The following is a 17503-nucleotide window of genomic DNA, read 5'->3' as shown; positions in this document are numbered from 1 at the left end:
TAGACTAAGCACACATACTACCTCACCATTTCTACTGTAAATCTTTGAAAATAATAGAAAAGATATCTTTTAAAGCAATAAAGTACTAGAAAAACAAACAAGAACATCATGAACAGACAAAAAAATATTAAGGAATCCCTGAAAGAAAATATATTGAACCTGATTAAGGAAGAGCCACAACCCAAAATCTGCAAAAATTAGAAATGGTTCTGGGGAATTACAAGTCTAGGCAATGATTACAGAGAACAAGAAAGCCTTTACATCTCTTGAGAAGTAACTATTTGAGAAACAGCCCAATCAATATACAAATCTTGCCTGTGGAGAGGTAGGGCAGTATTTAAGTAACCAGTGTAACTCAGGAGAAACAAAAAGTCACAATGCTCAAAAGATAAATTGCTGGCATATTTCCCTCTACACTTTCTCAGTTGAACCTTCCACTAAAAAACTCCCCCCTGAAACTTCAAAGTCTTCTATCACTAACTCATCATATACACTTACATGTATTATAGGCAATTCTAACTTGTCAGAAACTGAACTTCTTATCCTTCTTGTATACATTTTCCTTACATAGTTTCCCAACCTCAGTTAATGGAAATTCTCTCCTTTCCATGTAGTTTGGGCCAAATGCCCCAGAGCCATCCTTGACTTCTCTGTTACTCACCACATCTAATCAATCAGCAACTCTAATTGGCTCTACCTTTAAAAGATACATAGACTCCAATTACTTCTCACTGTCCTTGCTGCCTCTACTCTGGTCCAAACAAACAGTAGTCTAAATTATTGCATCAGGCTCTTAACAACTCTAGGCCAAAAACAGACACATAGATCAGTGGAACAGAATAAAGCCCAGAAATCAACCCACACTTATATGGGCAATTATCTGCAATGAAGGACTAAGAAAATACAATGTGGAAGAGCAATCTTTTCAATAAATGGTGCTGGGAAAACTGAACATATACATGCAAAAAAATGAAACTGGACCACTTTCTTAAACCATATACAAAAATAAACTAAAAAATTTATTTTAGAAAAAGAATGAGAGCAAAATACTCATTTCCAGATACACTCCCCATTTGTTTGCTGCTGAAGATTCCTTTAAGACATAATTCAAGTATCATTTTTAGTAACCCTCCCTCCAATCTTACTGTGATCTATCCCTCTTCCGAATTGCCACAGAACCTCTTAGAAGAAGACAGGGTGTTTATAGATCTCAACTGGCCAATTGATTGCAGTTAGCAAATTAACTCAAATACACTAGGGTCCCCTAGTTATACTATTATTTTTTAAAGTAGTCTGTGAGGCAGAGCTATATGAAGTTAAAAAATAATAACACTAGACAACAGATGCAGGAAATGGCTGGCTGGAAAAGTAAATCCAAGTTTAATTTGGCCAATTCTCTTTTGCTGATATAGTTACAGAAAAAATAAAAAACAATCACATGACAGGTATATAATATAGTTATAATATAAAAAATGTTCATGTCAACATATTTATCACTTAAGTTTTGTGAGGAACTATTAGAATGATGACAGTTTGTATTTCTTAAACATGATCAACATTTTAAAAGTTTACATTAATGAAAAACCAAAATATTTGCTTTTGTGAATACCTGGAAGGTTTCCATTGTAGTCCACATCTTCTATGCCACATCCCCATTTAACTAGAAGTTGCAAACAGCCAAGCCGTCCATGAAAAGCTGCATAATGTACAGGTTTCCATTCTCTCTTGTCAGTTACACTGGGATCCTAGAAGTAACATTCACAAGGACTCAGTTTCTTTTCATTTTGTAGGGGAAAGACTAAGTCTAGCAGCTTAATTCTGCAAATGAGAATTGGAGGCTTTTCTTAAAACTATAAGGCAAACACTAAATATAATAGGAAAATTTACTGCAACCACTGGTTTGAACATACAAGCTAATAGCATACTAATAAAATTTTATAAAATAGTCTTTTTAAAAAGAACATAACTAGTCACATAAAAATAGTTTTTAAAAAGGAACTTAACTAGTCATTTTACTGGTCACAGGTTCCTAACCACTAAAACGAAAGGGATGGATTCAAATGCTCAAATCATATGCTTGGGAGCATAAACAAAGAGTTAATGAAAAAATACTTAATAAGATTTTTCACTTTCTTTCTAACTATAGAAACACCAACTCTTACCATAATGTCTTCAACATAGGTAGTTCTTTTCTTATAAGAAGTTATTTTTTATAACCACTGGGTAATTATAAAAATAAATATAATAAATAAAATTTCTGGAGATATAAATCACTTTCTAAACTATTATACAAAATAAGAGTTACACACAGAAATTCGGAAAGGTTTACAATCACTGGTTAACATGTGTTTGGAAGCTTCAGAATCTTCCTAGTTAAACTGAGCTGACATGAAGAACCTATAGCCTCTGAAATAATTTGTATTAAACTTTTTTTTTTCAAGATTTATCTATATTATCATTCCCATGTTTGAAGATGGAAAAGCTAAAGAGAGAGATCAAATTACTTCCCCAAAGTTATAAAAGGAATTTAAAAAGTCAGGAAGAGATAACCATACTATCAAATGCTATTCCATCTATATGATTATACATTCTCACATATTAAAAGGAATCCCTCACCACTCCACTTCGGAGCATTATTTGTAAAGTGAAAGAATGTCCATGTGTTGCAGCAAGGTGTAAAGGGGTGCAACCACGATCATCTTGAGCTGCCAGATTTGCTCCATTGAGTATAAGAGCCTAAAAAATAGAAAAATAAGAATAAGTTTACATGAATATAGATGTTAAATTATAAATGCAGATACAGATTATTTACAGTAAGCAATTTATTAACCTAGCTAAATTATTATATATGTTCTTACATATGTGCCACAGGCCATGTGAGAAGTTCTTAGCTAATTCTAAGAAAATGTTTAAGATCCTTTTTAACATTGCCTAGGAGACCTGATTTCACATCTGATTTGAGCATGAAAATACAATTTATAGGCACACTTTTCATGAGCACTGATTAATAACCACTAAATTAAATACTTTAATGCAAAACTAATAAAACTGAAATGTCAACTCCCACTATTTCAAGAGCAGAATCTTTTATTAACTGAGTTTTGAATACAATAAAAGGATTTCATGATCGAAGTAACTAAGTTCTAAGTTCCAAATCAAAATTATAACTGCGGCTGAGTAGATTCCATCTGAATTTACAATTGACCCAGTTTCTGTATAAGGGATATATCATATTCACAGCACACCCCTCTATATAATATACAGAGTAATTGCTTTCATTTAGTTAATTTTTTTCATTTTTCTCCCACAGCCTTTTTTTTTTTAACCAGCCTACATTTATCACAATCTTAGCAAAAGTTTACTCAATAACAATTCCTATCAAAAATTTTAGGAAGAATAGTCTCCATGATGTTGTCTGATTCACATTAACAAACTAGTTAATAATCATCACAAACCACATACTGAGTGCTTACTGTGTTTTAAAAGTCACTAAAAAGAATATGAAGACATATCAACTTAGAGAATTAGGACACTGTAGAGACAAAAGAAAATCAACAATACTAAACTGTCCTTTAAAAGCAATGACTATGCAGTACAGTACACAAAAAATACCACAACAGCTCTGAGAAGGAAGAGACCACTTTGAGGAAGAGAGGGACAATCAAGGCAGAGGGAATGGCTTCACTAATGCTCAGAGGTAAAAAAGTATCAAGTAAAACTTCATTTGACCCTGTTGTCCCCTAAAGTTACTATTGTATTTTCTCCTTCCTTTCATTGCTTACTTCTCAAATACCTCAATTTCAAATCCATCTGCAAACTGGGTGCCATCCCCACCAATGCATAGAAATACAGCCAGTTTTACCCTACAATGAGCTCTCAAGTTCAATGGCATTTCTTTAAACTTTATTCTTGGTTCTATCCAGTAACTGATACTGTCTAATTCTTAAATTTCTTACTTCACTTGCACAACCCTAATGGATCTTGGCTCTCCTATCTCTCTGACTTCCTCTTCCAAGTTCTTTACTCATTTCTCTGCTTCTTTCCATCTCTACTAGTAACATTCTTCAGCATTCAATCCTCAATACTCTATACACTTCTCTATATTTTATTACTGCTAAAATCAGTCTCCAGCCCCCTTTTGCACCTGAATGACCTAAAGGCACCTTAAACTCAAAATGTGCCAAACTGAACTCAAAATCTTTCTTCTCAAGTTTCCCCAGCCTTTCAGATTCCCCTAACTATAGTTTCATAATCGTCTGTCATTCTAACTCAAAATTTTAAATTCTCACTATAATTTGTTAATGATTGCTTTGAAAGATGCCTTTAATCATTTTCTTTCTCTCCCACTGCAACCACCTAATTTCACCCTCCGTGGTTAGAGATTACACCAAAAATCTCTAACTGGTCTTCTTGCCTCCAAACTCTCTTCATTCTAGGTAATCCTGGATACATTTCACTAGAATAATATCCTGAAATACTGCTTTCATTATCTTATTCTTTTGTTAATGTGCATATGTACGTATGTGTATGTATCTGTGTATGTATATATGTATACCTATATATATGTATATAAAACCTCTTTTTCTATACACACGGATCTAAAATCTTTATTTTACTTCTAAGACATTTTACAAATCTAGCTTATCCAAACTTAGTTCATAACAGTCCACACAACAAACCATCTACACACAGTTAAATTTACATAATAGTATATCCCCTGAACGCGCCTCATTTTTCCAATTCAAGGACTTCACATAGAATTGCAGCATAGAGGTTAACAGGACAAAGTCAAATCCTTGCTTTGTCACTGACTTAGCAAGGTACTTAACTCTCTGAATTTGTTTCCTAATCTATAAAAAGGAGAACTCATAAGATTGTTATATTAAATGAAGTGATGCAGGGGAGAATGTGATTAACACATTAAAAATTTTCATTAAATGATAATCATTATTTTTATTTGCTCCTAACATATTTCCTACCTACAAAGCTTCTTTACTACTTACCTCTTTGAAATCAACCCATTCTTTCAGGCTTAGATAAAATTTTATTTCCTCCATTTATGATTCTTCTGCCTCCTCCTAAATTCTATAATTCTTCTCATCTGTATTTTTCATTAGAACCTCAATCATAAATTGTGCTTTGTATTGTTTTCTAACTCACTGAGCAGAGCTCCTGTCACTCAGATCTCAGGCTTCTTATAGGCAGGGGATGTTTGCTTATACAATTTTGTATTCCTCCAAATTCCAGTCTATTTCGTTACATTAGTTAAATCCAGTTACTGTAATAAACTAAATGCTGCCGCATAACAATGTGTTATTCTGGCCAGGAAATACACAAAATAAGAGATTTTAGGCATGGCAAACTATAAAGGAGATAATCTGGGTATGACTGTGACATCCCTTAAAACAATGCAAACAGATAACCAACTTCAAAGATAAAAGAGTCTCTTATATCATTTGTTTAAGTGGATAGTTGATACCAAAAGATATGTCATAAAATCCAGTAAGTTCTTGTTTAGAACATAGAAGTAAATCTATGAAATCAAATTATTAGAATAGAAACAATAGCTTAAAAGAACTATGCTAAAATAATTAAACTCAACTGAATTTTGAAAAATTAAACAAAGTTATTATTACCTGCATACAAGCATCTTGACCCCTGATTGCAGCTATGTGAGCTGCTGTCCAGCCTCTCGTAGTTGCTTGCATAATATCAGCTCCATGCCAGAGGAGCCAATGAAGACACTAAATTAAGAAAATAACCATGTTACCAAGTGACAAGGGAGATTTTTCAACATTATTATACCTTTTAAATTTAGTCTATCATCATGAAATACTGCAGTCTGAGAAACATCATAAAATAACAAAAGCACGAGCACAATATATGGTGACCAACATCTGACCTTATTATTGGGTAAACAACAGGGAGCAGTGGGAACTGTAGCAAACTGGAAACCACATTCCTTGTCAATAAGGTGCAGATACTACTCAATCCCAGCCAGTTGTTGCTGTGAATGAAATGCTAATCCAAATCTTATGTCTGACCAATACTGTAAAAGCCAAACAAAACATATCTGTGAGCCAAATTCGCTCAAGGGCTTCTGGTTTGCAGCCTCTGCCACAGATTTCTAAATGGGTGCAGAAGCTCCTGTATCAAAGCAAACACTGTTATTCTGATAATACTCTCCAAAAAAAAAAAAAGTAGTTTATATAACAAAGGTGAGTAGTAATCAATGCATTTTCATTTAAGATTTTTAAAACTCACTCTCAGTCTTATTTTAATACAGTACTGAGAGGTCTGTGCTACATATAGTAGATTCTACCTTTAAGAAGAGTCTTTCTTTTTAAAAAAAGTTGACTGTATCATTGGATACACTGTTAAATCAGTAATAGCTATATCATTTGTTGAAAAGGCTTACCATTTAGGTATCATTTGCCTGTCACAGATATTAGTGACCAATAATATATTTTTTAAAAAGCTCAACTTCACTAATAATCACAGTAGTCATTCATTTATTCAACAAATATTTATGGAGAGACTACTGCATGCTAACATGGTTCAGGTACAGAAAATAAAACCACTATAAGCAACCTTGTACAGGTTTTTAATTTGTCCTAAGTAAATATGTAGAAGTGAGATTGGTAGAATATAGGTAAGTATATGTTTAACTTCTTAAGAAACTGCCAAACTGTTTTCCAAAGTGGTTGTATCATACACTTCTACCAGCAATGTATGAAAGTTCCAGTTGCTCTATAGCCTTGCCAATACTTCATATTATCCCTAATGGCTAATGATGTTGAATAACTTTTCAATGTTCAACTGCCATCCATATCATCTTTGAGAAAGTGTCTATTGAAGTCATTTGCTCATTTTTTAATTGGGTTTTTGTTTTCTTACTACTGAGTTGTAAGAATCTCGTATATTCTGATTACAAGTTCTTAATCGGATATATGATTTGTAAAGATTTGCTCCTATGCTTTCTTCTAGAAGTTTTATAAGGTTAAGTTTCACATTTGCCTATAATACCTTTTGAGTACATTTTTATATATGGTACCAGGTATGGGTCAAGGAGTTTTTTTACATATAAATGTTCAATTGTGCCAGCACCATTTAATGAAAATAATATCTGTTCTCCATTGGACTGTATTTGCATCTGTCAAAAATTAATTTGAAAATTAAGCAGGAATTCAGTAATGGCTAAGTAACGAGCTTGGCAAATCCTTCCCAAGAAATAATGATAAAACTACACGAAGTTATTAAGAACAACAATTTAAAGACTCTGGAAATTGATCAAAGGTATATAGCAAAATGAGAAGAATTAATTCAAGGAAATCTACTGAATCTCAGTAACAAGAGGGAGACTGGTACTATAATTATCCCTGTCTCCAGCTGCATGATGCAGAAATTTTACTTGTGTGGACAGCTTCATTACCTTGCTGGAGGGATTGACAATATATATTCTAAAATGTCCAGTTTTCAAAATGTCTAGTCAAACTAAAAAGTTATGAGACATACAAAAAAAAAAAAAAAACAAGAATGTGTAACCTATACAGAGGAAAAAGAGCAATCAATAGAAACTATCCCTGTGAGGGCTCAAATGTTGGACTTAGCAAGACCTCAAAGCAGCTATTACAAATAACTTTAGAGAACTAAAAGAAACTATTTTTTAAGGAATTTATGTTGAAAGAACTGAAGGAAAGTATAATGATAATGTCCATCAAGTAGAAAATATAAAGAGATAAAAATTACAATTTAAAAAAAGAACCAAATGGAAATTCTGGAGGTGAATTGTATATCTGAAATAAAAAACTCACTACAGGGAACTCAATAGCAACCTCATATGATGGAAGAAAAAAATTAAATATAATAAAACGTAGTTTTCACCAGTTGTTAATTTAGTGATTATTTCATACTAACATATAAGTACCATAAGTCATAAGAAATTTCAGAAAGAATAACAAAATGTAAGGGTGCTAACGCAGTACTCAAGTAGAGAATTAGATGATCTTTAAATGTAAAGGGAGAAATGCACTAAAATATTACGGTTTAGATTTATGTTTGTTAAAATACAACAAACATTTCTTGAACATCTGCTATGCACTGTGCTAGACACTAAAAATATAAATTAAACCTAAGTCAACAAAGTCAGCAATATGACAAATATTTATTGAGAACCTACAATGTGATTCCAATATGCAGGACATTATGCTAGATGCTATGGAAAAAAAGATGAATAAGACTCAAATGGTAACTTCAGAGAGCTTAAAATCTAACAGAGAATACAATTCAATGTGATAAATACAATAAAAATTTTATGTATAAGATTTAGAAGTATCACTGAGGAGAAAGTAGCTAGCTGGAAAATATTGAGAGGGGAAATACAGAAGGCCTTACCAAATGGGTGCTGCCTAGATTTCAACCAAGTAACCAATGGGAAAAGGCAAGACCAGGCAGATAAAACAGCATGTGCAGTCTATGATAATATGAAACAGTAGACTAATTTGGGGTAGTAGTCACCAGTACTGCAGCAAAAGACAAGTATGATGGGAGATGATCTTGGAGAAATAAGTCTACCACATTAAATAATTTGAACTTTATACTATAGAGGCTAGAGTTACTATGGAAACTGAAGGAGAGTTTTAAGTAATATCAGATTTTAGTTTTAGAGCGGTAACTTCATATACAGAATATGAACTAGAAGTAGATGAGACAAAAAAGAATGAAATCAATTAGATTTAAGGCAGTGGCTATGAGGATGAAGAGGATAAATTCAAAAGACAAAAAATGGAACAAAATTAACTGACCTAGTGATCAGTTCTTACTAAATCAATATGCATCATGAAGTGCACCTTCATCCAGACAAGTGTTGATAATGTGTTTTGCTTCTGTAAAAAATCGAGACAATTCAAGCAGACATTTTTTAAGATAGTCACACTTAGTGCTTTTCAGATTTCAGAGGAAATTAATTTTTTTGTATATTACGACGATCACCAACTGAGAGTACTGTTTTATAATAGGTCTGTGGGGGGTCTTTTCTGTTATTGGTGTTGTTATTAAATACTTTAGATGGTGAAAAAAACCAAGATAGCTTAATAATGATTCAAAGGCCATTAGCTTAGAAAACAAAGAAAGAGGAAGAAAAGAATAACGGTTTAGTTTTAGAGTAATTGAATTTGAGAGGCTAGTCAAATATGCATGGGCTGTTGATCAAGTACTCGTTACATAAGTCAGAATTCAGGACAGAAAGCAAATTCATGAATTAATATGTAGAAATGATCAAGACAAGGAAGTCTAAAAGACTGCCTGGAGAGAAAGTGTAAAGTGGGAGAGAGAAGGCCATTGGCAGAAGTATAAAGAATATCCATCTTTATAGAACAGCTAGGGTAGGTTAACCAAATAAGTGTAAGTGAGAGTAGTCAGAGAGGCTGAAAGGATACCAAGAAAGAGATGAAATAAATGGCATATTACGAAGTCCTATCCTATTGGAATATAGCAAAGTAAAAATCAGTATTTCATACCTGCAAAATCATAAAAAAAAACAAGAAAAACAAGCAGAAAACCCCACCTGTAGTGAAACTAGGAGACATTTGAAACTCAGACTACAAAACAGATGGGAAAGCTGCCAAACTGTAGCTCAAACAGGGATGTGGGAAGAAACAGCAGAGAAAATACCCACCAGGGGCTGCAAGTGCAGAAAGACCTGTCAAGGCACATTTCTCCCAAGTGAGAGAAAGTCACTAAAAGGCCAAAGGCAAAATCCTTGTTTACAACAATTCAAGTGGGGCACACAAAGTGGTGGAGAGAGATTCTCTAAAGCAGATTTGGTTCCAAGAAGTAGAGAAGCCCCCCCAAAAAAATCACACAGAGAAGCCATATTCATAGAAAGCTGTCTGTGTAACAATGTAAAAAAAAAAAAGAAAAAGAAAAAGAAAAAGAAAAGCATGATGAATAGACCTACAGCAGCCTACTGACTGGGAAATGTAGCAGCTAAAATAAGCTCCCCACACACAACCTCGAATCATGAGAAAAATTCCAGTTGGCTTTGTACATAGCCCAAGAATAAGAAGTTCTGCATAAAAATATTCACTAAGCACTACTTGTGCTAGCTAAAAATTGAAACCAATTAAATATCCATCAACTGAAAAATGAATAAATTCTGATATTAGTCTAAGAATACTATTACAACACAGCTGAAAAAAATTAACTGGAGTACATATATGTAACCACATGTATCAAGGTGCAGAATGACACATATGTCGTTTAAATAAACTATGTCAATTAAAACAATGTTATAATCATAAGTAATAATGATATAATCATACATAAGATGGGAATAATAAACACCAAATTTAGGGTAATATTTATCTCTGGAGTTGGAAGGAGAGAAATGGCACCTGGGAAGGGTGCTCAAGGACTTCAGATGTATCTATAATATTCCATTTGTTTTCTAAAAATCTGAAGCAACTACAGCAAAAAATGTCAGGATTTCTTAGAGCTAGGTATTCATTATGTTATCCTCTGTAAGTTAATCTTTATGCTTGCCTTTGGAACCCAGCCACCATATTGTAAGGAAGCACATACTAGCCCAGGTGGAGACACCTCACAAACAGGACCACATAGAGGGGAATTAACGTGACTGGCCTACAGCCAGTATCTACTATCAGACATCCGCATGAACAAGCCTTCAGAAGATTCCAGCCTCAGCTTTTCAATCTTTTAGCTGAAGCCTCAGACGTCATAGAGCAGAGACAAGCTGTTCCTAGGATTCAAATTCCTGGTTCATTTCAGGGCATAAAGAAATAGTTATTTTATGCCACTAAGTTTTGAGATCATTTGTTAAAAAACCACTATAACCAAAACATCCAATGTTAGACAGAATTAATAAGAAAAATATTTGCAGTGCCTAGCATAAGGCTTCAGTCCTATTTGTTAAATTTATAGAACTGCTAACAGCTTTAAACTTACCCCAGTTTAGTAATTTATATAGCTTCTTACCTCTAAACTTCCAGAATGTGCTGCCCAATGTAAAGGGGTAAATTTATGAAGAATGTCAACTTCATTAATGCTGGCTCCACGTTCTACTATTTCTGAAAGCTGCTTTACATCTCCAGCTCGGACTGCATCATGTATGCTACCAAAATGTACCTTCTTCCTGGCACCTATTGAAAAATCAAATTGCTTAAAATATATTACAAAACTAAAAAAAAAGAAAAAGAAAAGACTAAAGTAATGATTCAACAGAGAGAACAAAATCACTTTGGCTTTACAAATAATGTACTCCAAAGATGTTTATGATTAACATCTTAATCAGACTTCTACTTTATGTAAAGAGAAGGGAAGTTGTCATTCCCATACATACAGAAGAAAAGCTGAACAAACTGAAAATCAAAAACTTTTCTTGGACTGATAAGAGAATTGAGGTCTCAGGACAAATTGCTACCCTAAATCAGGAAAGAGGCAAATACAGAGAAACACAGGCGAGTTCACCTTAACCTGGAGCAGAAGCCACTAGGGTCATAAACCTCAAGAAGCACTTAAATGACAATTTTGACAAACTGCTGGGGACTGGGTATGTACTAGCCTAAGAGTAAGAAATTTCTTAGGGTCACAGTCTTGGAGGCTCCCACATTTTCATAGATTTTACCTTCAAAACTCCAGTACGTTATCACTGTGAAAAGCTAAGAAAAACCTACTTGTGTTTTTGGCAGAGGAGAGGGGAGAAACCATTTTGAAATATGCCCAGTGCATATTTTACTAGAGCCTTATCTCACATTGGCAGACATAGTTTATCAAGATTATACTTTTCTCATCTTTCTCATATGCCCTCACTAGGAGAGGAATGGCAGGTCACAATTTTCATTTCATACACTCTAGTTAGTTTCTTATATTTTATAATTTAATGTTCCAAATGTTAAGACTACACTGTCAGGTTCACTGTACTGTAAATATTTTAATGTGCATTATGAACCAGAAGCAATAAAGGTATCTAAGCATGAACAGATGGTTTTTGGAGAAAGAAGTAGTAAAGAATTCAATCGAAGCACTTCCTAAACAAATTAAATTATTTTGAAAAGAACTCACCAACACTTCTGGCAAATTATCTATGCACTCTTGTACTATTTATCTTTGTATAAATATTTCCTCTCTCCAGAATGTTAATTTCTTGATGGCTAGAACCATATTTTACAGTGGAATCATATCTTACAACAACCCTTAGCAAAATGCTATACATTTTACTCAAAAATCCTTTTGTGAGCATCTACCATGTGCCAGGAGTATAACACGATGGAAAATAGACATGGAGGTAACACATTTTCTTTCCACCAACACTTTAAAACTTATTTGGATAAACATGAAGAAATAAAAATAAAAATAAAAATAAACAGACAGTAATGTCCTAAGAGAGTACAGGTAAGAGGAGGAAAACTTTGAGCAAGACCTTGAAGAAACAATTAAGATATATACATACAGGGAAGGGAGCAAGGAAGGCACAAAAAAAAAAAACCAAACAAATAAAAAACTCAATAAATGTTTAATGATGTTAATCCCCTAGATTGGATCTTCATTCTCCTTTAAACTAGTACAGCAAGATCTACAAATAGTGTTCTATCCACTCTAATCGATCGTACACAGGGACACTATCCAGATCATTTTATGCCTCTACTCCAAACTGCTTCTAGTTATCCACTGCTAGTATAGAGAACAAAATCCAAACCCTCAGTACGACAATCTAAGCCCTCCCATAATTTGACTCCCATCTAATTTTATGGCCTTTTTCCTCACCACATTCCATCCCAATTCATTCATTCATCTACCCACTCTTCCACTCAACATTAATTTGGTGTCTATCATAAAGAACTTATAGAGAGATACAAACACAAATTATAAAATAATGTGATGAGAGCAATGACAAAATATTCATAAGAACTTATAGAGGCACAGAAGACTTCTAACTCAGCTGGGGCAGGAGGGAAGGGAAACAGAAAAGGATTCCTGGGGGAGGTAAAATCTAAGATGCATCTTCAAAGATTAGCAAGAGCATGACCGGTAAAATGGGAGCAGGGAAAGGCATACTAGACAGCATGAACAGTAGGATATGGCCAAGAAACCCACCCCCCTACACACACACACACACCCCTACTCTATTGCTGAAGCATAAAGTGGAAGGAAAGGAGGTTAGAATTAAACAAAAGACATGCTATGGTAGAACCTTGTTGGACTTGAGCAGAGACTGGGGAGTCATTGAGGGATTTTAAGCAGAATAATGATCAAATTTGTAATGCCAAGTTTATAGGGCTGGCTGCAGTCGGCCATTGGGGCAAAAACAGAACATTATATATTCGAGAGATCATGTAAAAAAATACAGAATAGCATTAGGAACATAAAAGGAGACAGATTCAACAAATATTATGGTAATTGGTTGAACTGAACTTGGATGAATATAGTGGGTGAAATAAGGAAAGAGTAATGGGATAACTCAAAGAAGTTTCTGGCTTAGTTTCCTGACTGGTGTGGTGCCACTGAGATAGTGAAAACTGAAAGACAGAGAGAGCACATAAATACAAATTTAATTTTAAACATGTTGATATTGAGGTACCTAAGGAAGAGTCCCAGAAGAGACTTGTCATACGAGTCTACAGCTCAGAGGAGAGATCTGAAGATCAGATCTCAGTGATAGGCATGTCTAGGTATTAGGTGGGTTTTTCTGATACCCATCCGCACCCCACAGTGGAGCCAATAGCACTCTATTCTTCTTCATAATATTCATCACACTAGCCATTATTTTGCTCAGTATTTATCTTCTGCACTAGAAGGAATGTTCCTGTCTTCTTTATTGATACATCCTTAAGACACAGCACATATTAAGCACTCAATAAATATTTACTGGATGGTTGAATGAATAACATAGATTTGGAGGTCCTCAGTAGAACTAAAATCATAGTACAAGACAAGAAAAAAAAAGCACCAGTGACGGCACTATACAGCAAAAAAAAAGAAAAAAGAAAAAATGCAACGTTTGAGGAGAAGATGGAAGAAGAGTCAGCAAAGAAAAGAGAGTCAATAGAGTGGAAGGAAGAAAACTAGGTTAAGTCGAATGTCATTTCCACAGGGTCAAATGCTGCAGAGAGCCAAGTAAAAACTTAAAAGGGTCCATTAGACTTGACGAGAGTTGATGTCAATCTGAACAAGAAGTCTCAGGAATGGTGCAGATGGGAAGGGAGGAAAGCTAAAATGAGGGAGAGATACGGCGGACAGGTGAACAGCTTCGGGACCCACCGAAAATAGGTCGAGTGAGGGAAATAAAGAGTGACAGTTGAGAAAGGGAAATGCCAGAAAGGCCTAACTAAGGCTGATGTGGGCAGAAGTAAGAAAAAGGGGTGTGGCAGAGACAAAGGCCGCTGAAGTACTTTTGTCTCACAGGGGGTTGCAGTCTCCGTTGAGGAGGCGGAGGGGCCTGAATGGGACACCCCGGGCATGGTGCAATCCCTTGAGCTCCGGGAAGGAGTTGAATCCAAGCCCCTGCTGCTGCGGCGGTCTTCACTTGCAGTCACCCACGAGACACTGCAGCGGCCGTCTTCGTCTTCGCTAGGGCCGGGGGCGCCGTCCTCCCTCGCTCTCTCCCAGGAGCCCCTGCAGCCGGAACCTTCGTCTTCACTTTCTCTCTCCCAGAAGCCACTGAGGCGGCGGCCGGAGTCTTGGCTGACGCTCACCCCGGAGGAGTCGCTGGCCACGTAGCCACGGTCTTCACTCACTCCCTCCCAGGAACTACTGAGGCTGTGGCCGCCATCGACACTCCCTCCCTCCCAAGAGCCACTGAGGCGGCGGCTGCGGTCGTCACTGCCCCTCTCCCCAGAGTCGCTGGTGCCGGGACCGCGGACTTCCCTGATTCCCTCCCAAGTACCACCTAGGCGGAGGCTGCAGTCTTCTCTGGCCGTTCCCCCGGAGTCACTAGTTTGGTGGCTGCCGACTTCGCTCAAACTGACGTTGCCGATGCGAAAGCCACGGTCTCCCCTCACTCTCTCCCAAGTGCCGCTGTGACCGTGGCCACCATCTCCCCTAATTCTCTCCCGAAAAACACTGAGGCGGCGGCCCAGGTCTTCACTGACTCTTCTCGAGTCACTGCGGGAGAAGCCGACGTCTTCACTTACTCTTCCAGCAGAGACGCTGCAGCGGTGGTCGTTGTCTTCACGGATTCTTTCCCTGTCTTCCCTGCGACTAAAGTCCTGGCTTTCACTACCTCTTTCCCTTGAATAGCCGCCGCGATGGCTGTGTCGGCCGTTTAACCACACGCGAGAGCTAGTGCGGCGGCCGCCGTCTTCGGCTGCTACTCCCCGCGAGTCGCTGTGGCGGCGGCCGCCGTCGACGGGCACCCTCTCCTCCAAGTCGCTTTCCAGTGTCCCGATTCCAGCCACCAGGTTGGACCGGTGGCGGAGCAGTCGCCTTGGAAACGAATAAACTTCCGGCGTGCTATGGTCATTTCCAGTTCCTTACGGCCTTGCGTCACTTCCGGCTTCTCTTCCTCCACCTTTTTCAAGGCTTCTCCTCTAGAGGAATCGGATGGTGGTAGGGACGAGTTTTCGGTGAAGTTCCGCTGGGCCTCACACCCAGCCTTATCTAGGCCTTGTCTTTGTAACGGCCTGGCTTCGATCGCGCCCTCCATGGCTCAGCGCGCAGGTGGAGGCTCCAGGACTGCAGTCTGCGTAGGTGACCTGTGTGGCGCGGGCCGGGCGGGGCCTTTCGTCCTTGGCAAATCTAGTATTTTCATTGCTGGGTGGAACGTTGGAGAAAAGATATTTTTACCTTACTTTTTCACAAGTATGGAAAAAGACCTAAAGAAGTCAATAGCTGCGGCCGCTATCATTATTGAGTGCTTATTAGTGTCCGGCCCTTTGATAATCGGTACCTAATTCTCAAAATAATTTTGTAAGGTAGGTGTTATTCCCATTTTACAGGTGAGGAAAGTCAAGGTATCAGTAGTTTGCTAAGACCAAACAGCAGGTAAGTTGCAGAAACAGTATAAAAACACAGGTCATTAGTCAAAAGACTGCTCTAGGTCTCCTGACTTAAAATCCAGGGTTTCTGTTTACTTTCCACAATTTGGCCGAAATCTTTTTCTCCAGCTCTGTTTCTTAACCTGCGTTCTTTCATTCAGTATTGCAAATGTAGGGGTCAGATTTTGTGCTAGCCCCCGAGAATACAGAAATTAGAATTCTCTTTCCTCCAAGGGCATCACCCACCTTCATTCCCCTCTAACCCTAGTTTTTTATTTTTTTCCTTAATCGTTGCCTTGCCGCAGGTTTTGTGCTGCGAACACATTTGGGAAATTCCCCTGACCCTTTCCTTTCTTGAAATACAGTAAATTGCCCATTTTTTTTTTTTTTTTAACTTTCATAGTCTCTTGTAATATTAGTAACTGCCATTTGTTGGGTTCATATTATGAGTCTGGCACTGTACTGAGTGCCTTATATTAGTTTTCTTATTTAATCCTTAATATAACCTACCATGATAGTATTACTGTTCCTTTTTACAGATAAAGTGCTAAAGTTAATTGCCTGAGGATATACAGCTAGTAAGTAGTAATTGCCTGAATTAGGGTTCTTACCTAGATCTTTGATTTTATTCCTTAAAGCTTCTGAATTCTCACCTTTGTATTAGACCACTTATCACATTGTATTATAATTACTTATTTAACAGTTGATTCTTAACCCTACCCCCCAAGGACTCTGAGCTTCTGGAAGGTAGGGACTGTTTTATTATTCATCTTGACATTCCAAACATATAGAATACTTAGTTCAAGGAAGAAGGGCCTACTAACTGTTGTGTAGGTGAGTGGGTGGGTTCATTGGTTTGATTGTTCGGTGAATGTACTGATAGACTGAAAGTAAAGTTTTTTACAGTTGGAAGGGATTTGGGGATTAGTTATCCCAATACTCTCATTTTTAGAAACAGGGTAACAGACCTTTTACCATACATCTGTTGAATTATTAATATGGGCTAGTTTCTATGCTAATGATTTGCATATAGTTTCAAACTTAATCTGTATTATTCTGTTTTCACAGATGAAATCACTCAGATTTGACCAAGATCTCCTAACTAGTAGGTGGGGAATTGGAACCCACTGTGACCGACTCCAAATTAATACAGTGCTTGTAGCCATTTATATAATGGTAATGGCTTTGCTTTTTGTTATACTGTATGGATAAACTCACTGAGGGAATGAGGTAGCACATCCTTAAAGGATACACATATAGCAGGAAGGATCAGAAAAGGAAACAAACAGCAGAGAAGCAGAAAAAGTAAAATCTCCCAAAATAAATTTTAAAAACTTTAAAAATAAAAGCAGAAATTGATGAAATAGAAAATAAAAATGATCATAATAATAGCTGGTATTTGAAAAGAACAGTAAATAGATGCTTAGCAAATAGGAAGAAAAGGAAAGAAATCAGTTTTGGAAACAAAGGAAATATATTACAGGTATATGAGGGTCTTCGAAAATCAGAAA

At 36.6% G+C, this 17503-nt stretch overlaps 1 protein-coding gene across 2 annotated transcripts in view; it reads right to left on the bottom strand.

The window, feature by feature from the left end:
• Positions 1–15420, bottom strand: part of ANKRD42 (ankyrin repeat domain 42) — a 42431-nt gene extending 27011 nt beyond the window's left edge. Inside the window, exons 1-5 of one of the 2 annotated variants that reach the window (XM_039848181.1) lie at positions 14420–15420; positions 10996–11159; positions 5637–5744; positions 2617–2736; positions 1610–1745 (exon numbers count right to left, since the gene is read on the bottom strand). In XM_039848181.1, the coding sequence (XP_039704115.1) occupies positions 1610–1745; positions 2617–2736; positions 5637–5744; positions 10996–11159; positions 14420–14477 (586 nt within the window). In that variant the 5' untranslated portion in view covers positions 14478–15420. The remainder of the gene's footprint in view (positions 1–1609; positions 1746–2616; positions 2737–5636; positions 5745–10995; positions 11160–14419) is intronic. The other variant, XM_039848183.1, reaches the window with a different exon arrangement.
• Positions 15421–17503: the final 2083 nt, after the last annotated feature.

The sequence above is a fragment of the Pteropus medius genome, unplaced genomic scaffold, assembly GCF_902729225.1.
Source record: "Pteropus medius unplaced genomic scaffold, Ma_sr-lr_union100, whole genome shotgun sequence".
NCBI lineage: Eukaryota > Metazoa > Chordata > Mammalia > Chiroptera > Pteropodidae > Pteropus > Pteropus medius.
This window is presented reverse-complemented; position numbering and strand designations above follow the sequence as displayed.